This window comes from Bos taurus, chromosome 9 (genome assembly GCF_002263795.3).
Source record: "Bos taurus isolate L1 Dominette 01449 registration number 42190680 breed Hereford chromosome 9, ARS-UCD2.0, whole genome shotgun sequence".
NCBI classification, from domain to species: domain Eukaryota; kingdom Metazoa; phylum Chordata; class Mammalia; order Artiodactyla; family Bovidae; genus Bos; species Bos taurus.
In genome coordinates, this window is record NC_037336.1 from 96,366,732 (window position 1) to 96,382,000 (window position 15,269).

Below are 15,269 nucleotides of genomic sequence, written 5' to 3' on the forward strand. Positions count from 1 at the left end.
GGTCCCCATAGCATTTCATTTTGAAAGTATTGTTTTTAATCTTTTATTTTGAAATAACTAGATTCATGGGAAATTTACAAAGGTAATCCAGAGAGATTCTGGGTCCCCTTCACCTGGTGTTCCCGAATGGTTCCATCTCACATAATTATAGAAAATATCAAAACCGGGAAACTGACACTGGTGCTTTATGTGAGTATAGATCCATGTCACTTTATCACACGAGTAGATTTATGTACTTATGTAACCACTACCGTAACTACTGATCTGTTTTCCATCTCAGGAGTTTTTCCTTTCATGAGTGACCTTTGGAGACTGGCCTTTATCACTCAGCCTAGCACCCTTGAGATCCATTCAAGTTGTGTGTGTCTTGTTGATTTGTTCCTTTTTCTTGCTGAGGAGTGTTCCTTGGTATGAGGGACGTTTTGATTATTTCCAGATTTTGTTTAATTAGAGACAAAAATGAGCAATTGTGTATGGCATTTTGTGCGGATGTATGTTTTCCTTTCTCTGGGATAAATACCCAGGAGGGCAATTGCCGAGTGATATTGTAAGTACATGTTTAGTTTTTAAAGAAACCATCAAACTCTTTCCCAGTTAATCATTTATTTTTAAAAACAGCATGAGCATGCCACAGATCAGCACATGAAAAAATAAAAATGCAAGACTTGCAGAAAAAGTAAAATCTTTCTAATCGTTTCTGTGCCCTGCCAGTCCCATTCCTCTCCCCCTAGATCATTAGTTAGATGCGCATCCTATGATTTCCACATCCTTATTCCAAAACTCACCTTAGCCCTCCACCATGAAGGTCTTTATATGGAGTAGCTATATGTCATTTTCACTCTTTTCCACTGATGAGTTGATATACCATAGCTTATTTAAGCATTCCTCACATACAAGGACTTTGGTTATTTCCAGTTTTTGCTCTCATCAACAAATGATGCGATGAATACCTCTGAGATGAATCTGTATACACTTTAGTGTTTCTCAAAAATAGACACTGAGTGGTGAAATTGTTGGGTCCAGATGTGCACATTTCTAATATGTGCACAGACACCGCCAAACTGCTTTCTAAAGACTAAACCAATCAACTCATGCATGCCAGCAATGCACGAAAGTTCTTTCATGTCCTCATCCATACTTGATGTTTTCAACTTTTTAAATTACTTTTATTAATTAATCTGAAGAGTAAAAAATATTTCCTTATTATTTCCCAGCAGTGAAGATATATACGTTTATATATATATAATCTAACCATATTTTAAAGCTATTTCTATAAATAACTTTGTATTCTTGAACCATTTTTTTCCTATGGTCTGTGTAAAGGATTATCATTTCTTTATTGACTTTTAGTAGCTTTTTATTTATTTTGGGTATTCGCCCTTTAATATTTTATATGTGGCAAATATTTCCCCAAATCTGTCACTTATTCATTAAATTTACTTTTCGGGTGTGTTAAACATCTAGCCTCATTTAATTTAGCCTTGTCTTGTGTCATCACATCCATCAGTCAGTCATTTACTTTATGTCTCTTGGATTATGCTTTTGCCTAAGAAGTCCTCCTTATTTCAAATTATGGAAATATACTCATAATTTTTCTCATGTTGTTGTTCTGCTAACTGTTGGAGCTGATGCTAGATGTTCCAGCCAGCACATTAAATCTAGAATCTTGGGTCAGAGCACTCAGATCAGTAAATCTTACCTGACTCATTATTATGTTTCATCCTCCTGGGCCTTGTATCTTTATGATTCATTCCTAAACTTGGAGCCAGATTTCTGCTGATTTAAATGATAAAATTTTGACATTCTTTTTATGTGTAAGCTATTTCTTTCCTAGACAGACTTTTTGCTTCTCCCTTGAGATATTCTAGAACCTACTCTGGAAATATCTGGTCCAGAGGAGTACTGGCATCCCTCTGAAGGTACCTATGTAAGATGAGGTCATTGGAAGTGTTTAAGCAAGTGAAGATTTGCTTGAACCTCTAAGACCTCGTCCTAGAGGCAGATTTTCATATAGCAGTACAACAGACTCCATTTGGTTATAGATCAGGGTTAATAGTGTCCAAACAGAAGTAAGGTTGACATGTATAGGCTTTGTGGTGAGAGCAGAAATGTTCGATTCTTGCCTTGTTATTGTCAAAGCAAACTAGAGCAGCTCTCTCTTCTTAATTTAGTGGAGTGTCTAGTTTCTTGACTTCAATGTAAATCATCTTTTCTTTGTTTTTTCCTGACCTGCAATAATAAAACAAAAAAGGAGAGAGGAGAAAGAGATTATGAGGAACTGAAAATCAAGATAAAGTGGATAATAGAAAAATGGAGCAACAAATGAGTATAAACTTTGTCCAGGATCAGTCTTGCCAAGTGTTCCTTGTGGTGATGCTCAAAAAGAAAATGGAAAGAGCATCGTGAGCAGCTATTGTGGATGAAGTCACTCCTAAAATGCTCTCCCAGGAGTGGGACTGGCCCACATTCTTTATTCAAGGTGTCTCACTCCTCTCTGTAATAGAGAACACGCTAAACATCTGAAATTAATTTTCTATCCCTTAGATGAATGCAAAATATAGACACTGTTAACATCTCTTCTGCAAATAGGACTTGAGAAACCATTTTTACCAAAGATTATTGACTTTTCAGTAAAAGTAAGGAGCAAATAAAAATTAATTTAAAAATTTTTTCAAATTGCAACTTTTCTTAGTCATCTTGTCTTTATGAATATGAGGATCTTGCTGATATTCATGTAAAAATGCTGCTTTCTTCACTTTGCTGTTCCCAGCCACACCCTCTTGGCATGTTTGTGTTTATAATACTGAAATCCAGGTTGGGGCTGCTCCTGGGTCCCCCAACTCCTCATAGAATGCCCCCCACCTGGAGGAGCTTAGTCTTGCCTCAGTCTCTGGATCCATCTGAGAAACAGAGAGGAGCAGAAGCTCGCTGTAATCCAGGTGGTTCTGGAGTCCTCTCAGACTCCAGATGCAGGGGCCCAAGCTCAACAACCAAGCTCCAAGGGCCTCCTTGTCAACAGTGGCAACAACAAAAATGATAGTTGCAGCAGCAACAGCAGCAACTACAGCAACAGCAGCAGCGACAACAGCAACAGCAATAGCAATAGCAGTAACAACAACAACAGCAACAGAAGCAGCAACAACAGCAACAGCAGCAGCAGTAACAACAGGAACAACAGCAGTAACAACAACAATAGCAGCAACAAAAGCATCAGCAACAGCAGTAACAGCAACAGGAGCAACAACAACAGCAGCAACACCACCACCAGCAGCAACAGCAATAGCAGCAGTAGCAACAACAGCAGAAGTAGCAGCAACAGCAGCAGCAGCAAAAACAGCAACAGCGGCAACAACAGTAGCAGCAACAACAGCAATGGCAGCAACAAAAACAGCAGCAGCAAGAGCAGCAACAGAAGCAACAACAGCAACAGTGGCAACAACAGCAGCAGGAGAAACAACAGCAGCAACAGCACCAACAACATCAGCAGCAGTAACAGCAACAACAACAGCAACAGCATCAACACCAATAGCAACAGCAACAGTAACAGAAACAACAGCAATAGCAGCAACATCAACAACAGCAGCAACAAGAGCAACAGCAATAGCAGCAACAGCAGCAGCAGCAGAAACAGAAGCAACACAGCAACAACTACTGCAACAGCAGCAGGAACAGCAACAATAACAGCAATAGCAGTAACTACAGAAACAACAGCAACAGCAATAGCAACAGCAGTAATGGTAACAACAGCAGCAGTAACAGCAGCAGAAATAGTAAGAGCAACAACAGCAGCAGCAAAAACTATTGTTGCTGCAACAACAACAATAGCAGCAAAAGCAGCAACAACAATAGCAGTAGCAACAGCAGCAGGAACAGCCAGGTTGCTGACAACTGAAGGCAGCCCTGCACAGGGCACCTTGCATGCCTCATCCTTCTCGTGAGCTCAGCCCTCCGGGGTGAGGTGTGTCCATGAACCCTGGCCTTGGGCTGCCAGGATTAAAACCTTGGCTTTGCTACTTACTGACTTTGGGCAAATCTCTCTTTTTTATTCTGTCTTCAAATGGGGTTAATGATACTACCTACTGCCTACGGTTGTTGTGAGGATTAAATGGCTAGGCTTGCAGAGCACTAGACGAAAGCTCTTAGGACATGTAAGCTATTGTGGCTCAATTTTACAGGAAAGGAAACAGGCTGAAGGGGTGAAATAGGTGTATGTTAGTAAGTCAGAAGGCTCTGTGTACCTAGGATGGACTCAGGGACTGAATAATTTGAGTGGTGGTGGGGTTCGGGTCCTCCCTGGTCTTGCCCGTGCTCACTCAGTGCCTGGGACACTCTGTCTGGGTCGGCTCTCCACCACCTAGCGAGAAGCGTGCCTGACCCCAGGTGCCAGCTACGGCTGCCCCCTCTCCTGGGCGCCTCTGCCTCCTGCCAACTGGCCCCTCCTCATCTTTCTCTGAATGGGAGCCTCCACCCGACTCGGCTTCAGTCTCCATCTTCTCACATGCTCCTCCTGTCACACTCTGAACCCTACTCATCTCTCTTCTGTCTTTGAAAGGTGAACTGGGTTACACAGTACAGAGGACAGAGAAGTGCAGATCTTCATAGATGTATTTGCAGATGGCATAGTTAGCAAGAACGTAAAATAACAATAGGAATAATATTGCGCAGTATCTCTTTAGCCTACTTTGAACCAGTCTGATAAAAATGGAAAATTCTTTCAAGTATAGGCATATGGGTATATCACTGAGTTGCACTTCCCTGTCTCAAAACCATTCAGCATATATTTAAAAATTTGATTTCCAATAAACCATCTGGGTACCTATTTTATTGTTTTGTAAAACAGCTATGAAAACTTCTATGAATAGTCTTGGTGGTTATTGAACATTTACTAACAGCCAGGCACTTTACATGCATTATCCACCCACCAGGCTCCTCTGTCCATGTGATTTCCCAGGCAAGAATACTGGAGTGGGTTGCCATTTCCTTCTCCAGGGGATCTTCCCTACCCAGGGATCAAACCCACATGTCCTGTGTTGCATGTGGAATTTTTTTACCTGCTGAGCCATCAGGGAAGTCCCATTTAATCATTACAAAAAATTCAATGAATAGGAGCTCTTGTTCCATTGACAGATGAAAAATTGAGCCCTAGTGGAGTGAAGATAACATGATAGGAAATATGAGGACCCATAGCCCAGCAGGACCCTATGAAGCCTTTCCAGAATAGACAGCCACCCATGACCTCCACTTGCCTTTGTCTGTAGAAAAACTTTAGTCAAAGAATACATTCAATCAGAGAAGTGAGAAAATGCAGAAAAAAAAAACAGCCCACCAAGACAAAATAATACTCTAACTGTTAAATAAAGTCAAGGACCTTTAGTTCCTCTTCAAGGGCCATAGATAATATTCCGAGCTGTGTCCTTTGAGCTGTTTTGCAGATACTGAAACCCCACCAGATGGAAGAAACTACCTATGCTGCCCCAAAACTCTAGACCCCAGACTGGTTGGAACCAGAAGGTTGATGATGCTGACTCCCAAGTACCTCACCACCAACCAGTCAGAAGAATGTCCATGAGATGGTCACACACCCCATAACCCCCTTCCCTCACCTTGTTTTATAAACTTTTCCTTGAAAATCTTCAGGAAGGTTGGGTCTTTTAAGCACTAGCTGCCCTGGACTTTTGCTTGGCACCTGCAAAAAAAGCTATTCTTTTCAACTTTACCCCAAAACTCTGTCTCTGAGATTGAATTCAGAGTCAGTGCACAGAGGCTGGGTTCTGGCATCAGACCAGGCCTGTTCCTCACCATCACATGTTGCTGCCTTGCCGACACTGGAACTGGCAGGGGAAAACCTAGGGGCACCCCACACAGGGGCGCTGTGGAAGGAGCTCTACATTTATTCCACAAATATTTGGTGAGCGCCTGCTCTTTGTGCGCAGGGATTATGCTTAGCTCTAGGGACACGACCATAAATGATGTAGAATTTCTGTCCTCCAGGAGCAGCACTCACGTGCACGGGAAGATGCATTGGACAAGGTCTGTGGGGGTTGGTTGATCAAGATCAAAGCTCTCAAACTCAAAGGTCCACACTCACCAGATGGAAAACAAGTGTCCTAGGCACCAAGCGTAGGGAAGGCAGGCCTGTGGCTGGCTCCCCAGGCATGCCCTTCAAAGAGCAGAGCTGTCACCACTCAGCTCCTCCAAACTGTCAACAGGAGGAAACTGCCTGCTCAGTGTTACCCAATTCTCTGATTAAAAAAAAAAAAAAACAGATTCTGGAAATTCAGTTTATGTGGAATTTCCCACTTAAAAAAATTATGTGGGCCAGGCAAAGCTCTTGAGACCCCGGTGTCCCATAAACTGCTAGGGTATGACCTCTGGCTGAATTCAAAGCCTCTTCCAAGTTCTAGGAAAAGCATCAGACCACTGTAACTCTTCTGCTGTGACCTTTGCCCAAGTACTGAATATGTGAAATGTGAAGGGTTTGTAGCATGGGTACAATTCAGCTCAATTCATGGCGCCAGTGGGCCGAAAATGGACTACGGACAAAACAAACAGTTATAGCTAAGCATGTCACATAAACAGATTCATGGGGGAGTGTGTCATATATGTTTCTCTGTATGTAGATTTTTAAAAAATTCTTTTATCTATTTATTTTTGATTGCCCTGGGTCTTTGTTGCTGTGCTTGGGCTTTCTCTACTCGCGGCCAGCAGCGGCAGCTCTCTAGTTGCGGTACACGGGGCTTCTCACGGAGGCGGCTTCTCTTGTTGTGGAGCACAGGCTCTAGGCCCATGGGCTTCAGTAGGTGCTCCATGCAGGCTTCGGTGGTTGCGGTTTCCTGGCTCTCGGGCCTGGGGGCTTCCGTAGTCGTGGGACATGGGCTCCGTAGTTGCGGCTGATTGGCCCTAGAGTGTGCATCTTCAGTAGCTACGGCCCACAGGCTTAGTTGCTCTGTGGCAAGTGGAATCCTCCTGGACCAGGGATCGAACTTGTGTCCCTTGCATTGGCTGTACCAACTGAAAGGGAAGTCTCTATTTTTGATTTTTAAGGTAACTTTTAAAATAGAATTGTATGTGTTCAGAGAGTGCAAAAAGTATGCACTGAAGAGTCTCCCTTCCACTTACATCCCATAGCCATTTAATTCCATAGACGATCAATGTTACGCATGTTCTTCCAAAGATAAATTGTATATATAATTTATATATATGTTTAATATATATTTAAGTTTCATATACATGTATTTTGCTCTTTGTACACAAATGATTATATACCTTTCTATGTTTTGTTTTTTTTCCCCATTAATAATACATCTGGGAGAATTTCCATATCAGTATATATATATATCAAGGTGCTTCATTCTTTTTAATAACCATGGAGTGTTTTACTGAATGACCTACCATAGTTTACCTAACTGGTCTCCCAATCGATCGACATTTATGTTACTCTCACTCTTTTGATACATAAAAATTGCTTTAATGAATAATCCTGTACAAACACCATTTTACACACATAAATTTCTACAAGTATGGAATTGCTGTATACAAAAGTACACACATATACAATTTTGATACTATTGTCATACTGCCCATCAGAAATGTTTTAAGGACACTGCCTGTCTCTCCACATCTTTTACCAGCACAGTACAGTTGATCCTTGAACAACACAAGTTTGAACTGCATGTGTCCACTTACGTGTGGATTTTTTTCTATAAAAAAGTTGAAAAATTTTTGGCAATTTGTGACAATTTGAAAAACTCTCAGATGAAATATGTAGCCTAGAAATTTTGAAAAAACTAAGAAAAAGTTAAGTACATCATGAATGCATAAAGTATATGCAGACATTAGTCTGGGCTTCCCTGCTGGCTCCGTAGTAAAGAATTCCCCTGCAGGGCAGGAGATGGAGGAGATGCTGGTTCGATCCCTAGGTCAGGAAGATGCCCTGGAGGAGGGCATGGCAACCCACTCCAGTATTCCTGCCTGGAGAATCACATGGACAGAGGAGTCTGGAGAGATACAGTCTATAGGGTTGCAAGGAGTCAGACATGACTGAGGCGACTGAGCACGCATGCAGGCACAAACTTTAGTCTATCCCTACATAGGCATAAGGTGAGTGATATTTAATACAAAATTAATAATGTATTCATTTTCTTATTGTTTTATAATTTTGCTTTCAAAGAATTACATTATCTTACATTATGCCTCTCTTGATCGTACTGGAGAACCTGCCTACCATCACAGGTAAGTGGTTTTTTTAAAAAAGTGTAACAAATGTTTCCAATGCTGTATTATGAATATGACTGTAATACTGTATGGCACAAAAATTTCATATCAATGCATTCATTCGTGTATAGGCTAGGCTGCTGTGAGCAGTGGAGGGTGATAGCATCAGTCAATTACAGCAGGCAGCCTTACAGCAACCACACAGACACCGCTCTAGTATCAGTGCATGAGTCATACATGGTGGCTGTGATTCAGTCGCTAAGTCGTGTCTGACTCGCAACCCTGCCAGACTCCTCTGTCGATAGGAATTCCCTGGCAAGAGTACTGGAGGAAATACTGCCATTTCCTCCTCCAGGGGATCTTCCCGACCCAGGGATCACACCTGTGTCTCCTGCATTGGCAGGTGGATTTTTTTTTTTTTTTAACCACTGAGCCACCTGGGAAGCCCATGAATCACCATATCTGTAAATAAATATGGATTTCTTTTTTATATTATCTTTTCATTTTTGATGTCACTTGTTATTAATACACGTAAAATCTACCATGTTTCCTTTTTAATTTTATTTATTTAGTTTTGGCTGTGCTGGGTCTTCACTGCTACGTGGGCTTTGCTCTAGTTTTGGTGAGCAGGGACTACTCTTCATGGTGGCATGCGGGCTTCTCATTGCGGTGACTTCTCTCGTTGGGGAGCACGGGCTCTAGGGCGTGCAGGCTTCAGTATTTGTGGCACGTGGGCTCAGAAGTTGTGGTTCCCAGGCTCTAGAGCACAGGCTCAATAGTTGTGGTGCATGGGCTTAGCGGCCTGTGGCCTGTGGGATCTTCCCGGATCAGGGATTGAACCCATGTTTCCTGCATTGGCAGGCCAATTCTTTACCACTGAGCCATCAGAGAAGTTCTACAGTGGTTTGTATCATATAGGAACATGTTCATGTAGGTGCTGATAGATGATTTGTCTTATAAACAGATGATGTAAATTTATAAATTTACAGTATTGATAAACAAGGTGTGTGAGTGCTAAGCTGCTTCAGTCGTATCTGACTCTGTGTGACGCTATGGACTGTATCCTGCCAGGTTCCTCTGTCCATGGGATTCTCCAGGCAAGCATATAGGAGTGGGTTGCTATGCCCTCCTCCAGGGGATCCTCCAGACCCGGGGATCGAACCTGCATCTCTCATGTCTCCTGCACTGGCAGGCAGGTTCTTTACCACTAGTGCTACCTAAGAAGCCTGAAAAACACGGTATAGTACTGTAAATGTATTTTATTTTCCTTACGATTTTCTTAATAACATTTTCTTTTCTATAGATTACTGTAGGAACACACTATATGATACATACAACATACGAAATATATCTGAACTGCCCTATGTGATTCATAAGCTTCTGATTATTAGCAGCTGGGGCTTCCCTTATAGCTCAGTTGGTAAAGAATCTGTCTGCAGTGCAGGAAACCAGGGTTTGATCCCTGGGTTGGGAAGATCCTCTAGAGAAGGAAATGGCAACCCGCTCCAGTATTCTTGCCTGGAAAATCTCATGGACAGAAGAGCCTGGTAGGCTGCAGTCCATGGGGTTGCAAAGAGTCGGGTACGACTGGGTGACTAACACTTACTTACTTACTTACTTACTTATTAGCGATTAAGTTTTGGGGGAATTGAAAGTAAGTGGATTTTCATTGCATAGGAGGTTGACACCCCTCACTCCTGTGCTGTTCAAGGGTCCACTGGATGTTTTCAAGCAGTTTGATCTTTGACAATCCCAGGGGATAATAGTGCAGGGTAACTTTGCAATTCTCTTACTATGAAGGAGATTGGGCATATTAATATATTTTAGAGCTGTTTTTTCCTTCTTTTCACTAAATTATGTATTCAAGTCCTTTGTCCATTTTTTCCTACTGAGTCATTTTTCTTATGAATTTGTTAGTACTCTTTATACATTGGGAAAATTAGCCCTTTATGGAGGAGTAGACATTTTCTCTAAGTTTGCTTATCTTTTTTTAGCTTATGGAAGTTTTTCAACACAGTTTTAAATTTTTATGAAGGTGAACTTTTTTTTCCTAATGGGTCCTGGATATTTTTGGTCAAATTTTAAGGCTTCCTCACTGTGAAAGGGTAAAGGGCTTCTCCTATAATATCTTCATTCTCTTTTACTGTTTCTTTGTTGGTACATTTTAATCTTTGCTTTCATTTGAATTGATCTCAGTGTACAGTGGGAGGGACAGATTCACCATCATCTTTCTTTTCAGCCGGCTACAGCGTTTTCCCCAAACATGTATGGAATAGTTCATGAAGAAATCGCAACTCCCTACCTCTGCATGTTCTCAGCTTCTTCAATGGTCTCAGGCAAAGTCTTCCCTTTGGTTTCTGGGAGCAACAGCACTAATCCTCCAGCAATCAGGCCAACCACAGCTGAGAGCCAAACAGACAAAGATCACATTCAGGGTTGATGCGTGCCGCTTCTGTAATGAGAGCTCCCCTTGTTTCTTAAAAAAATGTTTTTGATGATTTCCTATACTTACAGATTCCTTTGCCATCTCAGACTGCCCTGTTCTCCATCATAAATATTTAGCCCGTTCCAAACTCCGCTGAATTACAATTCCTTATAGGGAAATGAAATACTTCGCATTTTGAGTCAAAGTTATTCTAGGCTAGAGAACATTGCCATGATATTAAGATACTTTAGAGTTAGAAAATAACTCTGAAAAAAAACAATGCTAAGAAAAGAAAGAATATAGCCCTGCCAATATAAAGCACTTAGTAATGAAAATGAATTAGAAACTTGGATTGTTACCAGCAAATAAAAGTAATGAATCACATATTACTTCATAATGGCATTAAATGGTATAGCCAGGCTTTTTATTTTATTTTTATTTATTGTTGCTTTTTATTTTTTATTTTACTGAAGTATAGTTGATCTACAGCATTGGGTTAATATCAGGCATACAGCAAAGTGATTCACATATATATATTCTTTTTAATATATATAGCTTTTTAAATGTATACATTTATATATAGTCTCTTTATGTGTATATATAGTATCTTTATGTATATTTGCATGTATTTTTTATGTATATCTATATATAGACTTTAAATGTATATAGATGTATGTATGTGTGTATAGACATAAAAAGACAATATATATCTATACATATATATATACTTAAATATACATAAAAAGAATATATATACACACACAAATACATATATATACATAAAATATATATATATATATATATATACGTGCATACACACACACACGTGCTGTGCCATGCTTAGTCACTCACTCGTGTCCAACTCTTTGTGATCCCATGGACTATAGCCCACCAGGCTCTTCTGTCCATGGGATTCTCCAGGCAATAATCCTGGAGTGGGTGGCCATGCCCTCCTCCAGGGGATCCTCCCAAACCAGGGGTTGAACCCAGGTCTCCCTCATTGCAGGCAGATTCTTTACCATCTGAGCCACCAGGGAAGCCCATGAATACTGGCGTGGGTAGCCTATCCCTTCTCCAGGGGTTCTTCCCGACCCAGGAATCAAACCAGGGTACATCTTTATATATTTTCTGTCATAGAATGCAAGAAGTAGGATGTGGGTTTTTTACTATTTAGGGGTTTCAAAAAAATGCCTGCTGGACTCCATTTTCTGCACCCTTAAAACTGAAATAGAAATACAGGCCTCCAGTGCGCAGTGGTTCAGGGCACCGGCTGTAGCTCTGGGCACCAGGGTGCTGACACCCCGAGTGCTGACACCCCGAGCACTGGTCGTAGAGCCCCGAGAAGCTCTATGATCTCCCGATACTCCAGGCACCTCTGCAGAGTGTGGGATGATGTCTCCACCTCAAATGCTTGTTATGGGGCTGAAATGAGTTCATATTTGTTAGGTGCTTAGAAAAGTGCCTGGCCCGTGGCATGAACTTTTCCAATGTATTCATGTGTTGGTTTTCAAGCTTCTAGATGACCATTTCTGGATATTACTAGAGCACAATTTGAACACTATTATCATGCATTGGAGAAGGAAATGGCAACCCACTCCAGTGTTCTTGCCTGGAGAATCCCAGGGACGGGGGAGCCGGGTGGGCTGCCGTCTCTGGGGTCGCACAGAGTCAGACACGACTGAAGCGACTTAGCAGCAGCAGCAGCAAGAAAAAGTGTAAAACTGCTCGTTTTGCTTCCTGCTAGCTATTAAAAGCTGGTGAGAGAAGGAAACTACCAGCAATATAAAATCAGGAATTGTCTTCTTCCCAGGTGGTTCTAGTGTTAAGGAACCTGCCTGCCAATGCAGGAGACACAAGAGACGCAGGTTTGATCCCTGGGTCAGGAAGATGCCCTGGAGAAAGGAATGGCTACCCATTCCAGTATTCTCACCTGGAGAATCCCCTGGACAGAGCAGCCTGGCAGGTTATATATAGTTCATGGGGTCACAACGAGTTGGACACGACTGAGCCACTAACACTTTGCTTACTTCAAATTTGAAATGCAATTAAAATCCTTTATCTTTTTGATGGACAGGCAGGGCCCAAAGGAGGATCTAGGTCTGGGGAGTTCCTCTGGGTCTGGACTTCGCATATTTTTTGTTGTTGTTGTTGTTAAATGGTACTAAGAGAAACAAAATAGATACTAAGGAGTATCTATTTTCTACCCAGAAATATCCCTCAGACCCAGGGACCACTCACTGCCAACCTAGGGGAGTGGCCAAGGTTGGATTGTAAGGAAGAGACCAGAACGTGCTCCCAAGATGGAAAGGGGGTCCTGGGGTCAGGCCCCTTGGCCAGTTCTGGGGGAGGAAGGAGTCTGGGCCCGGGGCTCCCAGCCACTCTGCCTACCTTGGGATAGAGACCTCATGTTCTATCAACTTGGCCATCTTGTTGTTATTAAGGTGGAACATGGAAACATTAGTCAGGTCTCTTTCGAGGGTGAGTTCTCTCAATGCTTTGGAGTTTTTGCTGATAGATCTACAGCCGTGGAAACTTCTGCCCTCACAAGTCCCTCGAGCAGAAGGAATGAGCAGAGACACTTGGGTGTGACAACACGCAGGATTGGGGGAAAGCCATTTGCTGTCCCTCTGTTGTCATCTGAGACAGTCTGTACCTTCCTCCCCCAGACTGGGTCTTGTATGCCCGTGGGGAAAGCATTCCATTTCTGTCAAATTAAAACAAAGACTCGGAAGGAGTCTTAAAGAAGACAGGAGTGGGTGCATGGAGACCCCAGGGCTGACACATTGAGAGGGTGAAGTTACGTGTGTGGATCTGGAGCCGTGTCTGCCGGATGCCCAGGAGGGCACCTGTCCCTCTGTCTGCCACTGGGGGAAGAGGCAGTGGATACTGGGTGAACGGAACCTCCCAGGATCCCAGCCCCTCTCAGTCTGCAGACTTAGGGTTCAGGACGCGGTGATGATTAGGTTAATCCCTCCCATTCTCTCCTGCGGCTGGTCGGGAGGGATGCACTCAGCACCCATACCTCCTTCAGGGTCAGCGGGCAGGACTGTGCCCCTGATGCTTCAGTCTAATCGCTGAGGAACCTGAGGACAGGGCGCCAGCACCCCCACGGGTGTTCCTGTCATGTAACCCGTTTTCTTTCTTTTTTTAAAAATGTACTTATTTGGCTGCACTGGGCCTTCACTGCAGCATGCAGGATCTTACAGTTGCAGCATGTGGGATCTAGTTCCCTGATCAGGGATCAAACCTGGGCCCCCTGTATCTGAGCGCGGCGTCTCAACCTCTGGACGGCCAGGGAAGTCTGCACTCTCTCAGTCTTGGCCTTTGTTTCCCCTGGGTGTTGAAATTGCCCTTGGCAAAATTTTAACTGCTTCTTTTGAAGTAAGGAAGTAAAAAGAGTTTGGATTTTCCAATGTCTGGGCCTAGAGGAGATAGAAAGAATGAGTTCCTGGACAAAGAGGCAGACAGCAGTGAGGGGAGAGGGTCTTCTTCAAGGAAACCCCCACCTCACTCGCCCTGGACTTTGCAGCTCTATGGGCGTGAGTCCTCGTGGGTTCCCAGACTTGAGTGTTAGCGGCTGCTAATGCTGTTAGTAACACTAGAGTTGCCACATTAATAGTAGTACCAATTACCAGTCACATTTAGTAGTGACTTGCAAGGAGAGCACTAGTTTGGAGGTAGAAACATGGAGACCCCTAAAAGACAGGTTTTCCTTTGGACATCTCTGAGGATTTCTTACCGAAAACCACCAGGGGGAGCTCGTGCCAGATGTCGGTGAGCCTGTAGACCAGGAAGGGGGTGAGGATGCCCCCGATGTCACACATGGAGGAGCACACGAGGACCCCGAGGTTCCTGAAACGCGGGACACCCATGTTTCCTTCTGCTTATCATAGGACCGTAGTTATCTCCCACGCCCGTCTTAAATACCTCCCTCAATCATTAAAACGGGTGCAAGCTGAAAGTCCTCACGGTACTGTCAACGCACGGAAACGATACATAACTCCATTCATGTTCTGCTGTACTTGTTTTATATTAACTTTCTCGAAGATGTCTAACTGGGGGCGGGGCCAATTTTGGATTCTTACTTTCATCACCGTCTGCCCTTGCTCTGCTCTGCCATCCTGCATGGGCTGTTCTCCCACCTGTGGCCATTCGGGCATCCCTCTCCGTGCAATGGCTCCTGTTCTCCCCACGTGGTTCCTGAGTTTTACCCCAGCCGGAGAGTGTGAGGTGTGACCTGCCTACTGCCTTGAAATGGTCCCATCCTCTTGAAAAGGAAGGTGCCTTCCCTAGAGATACCAAGCGCAGGAAGTCAGAAAGAGAAAGACAAATACCGTATGATGTCACCTACATGTGGAATCTAAAATATAACACAGATGAACTTATCTACAAAAGAGAAACAGACTCACAGACACAGATAATAGACTCGTGGTTGCCAAGGAGCGTGGAAGGCGTGAGAGGCTTGGATTGGGGGTTCGGGGTTAGCAGAGGCACACTGTTCTATACAGGATGGATCAACCACAAGGTCCTACTGCTTAGCACAGGGAACTAGACTCGATATCCTGTGATAAATCGTAATGGAGAAGAATATGTAAAAGAATGTACATACGTATAACTGAATCATTTTGCT

The 15,269-nt window shown here is 43.1% G+C and overlaps 1 protein-coding gene across 2 annotated transcripts in view; it reads right to left on the reverse strand.

Moving 5' to 3' along the window:
- Positions 1-586: 586 nt before the first annotated feature.
- Positions 587-15,269, reverse strand: part of SLC22A2 (solute carrier family 22 member 2) — a 32,655-nt gene continuing 17,972 nt past the window's right edge. The window contains exons 9-11 of one of the 2 annotated variants that reach the window (XM_002690371.7): positions 14,379-14,491; positions 10,517-10,616; positions 587-2,229 (exon numbers count right to left, since the gene is read on the reverse strand). In XM_002690371.7, coding sequence (XP_002690417.1) covers positions 2,163-2,229; positions 10,517-10,616; positions 14,379-14,491 — 280 coding nt within the window. In that variant the 3' untranslated portion in view covers positions 587-2,162. Of the gene's footprint in view, positions 2,230-10,516; positions 10,617-14,378; positions 14,492-15,269 lie in introns of those variants that run through there. The other variant, XM_059889978.1, reaches the window with a different exon arrangement.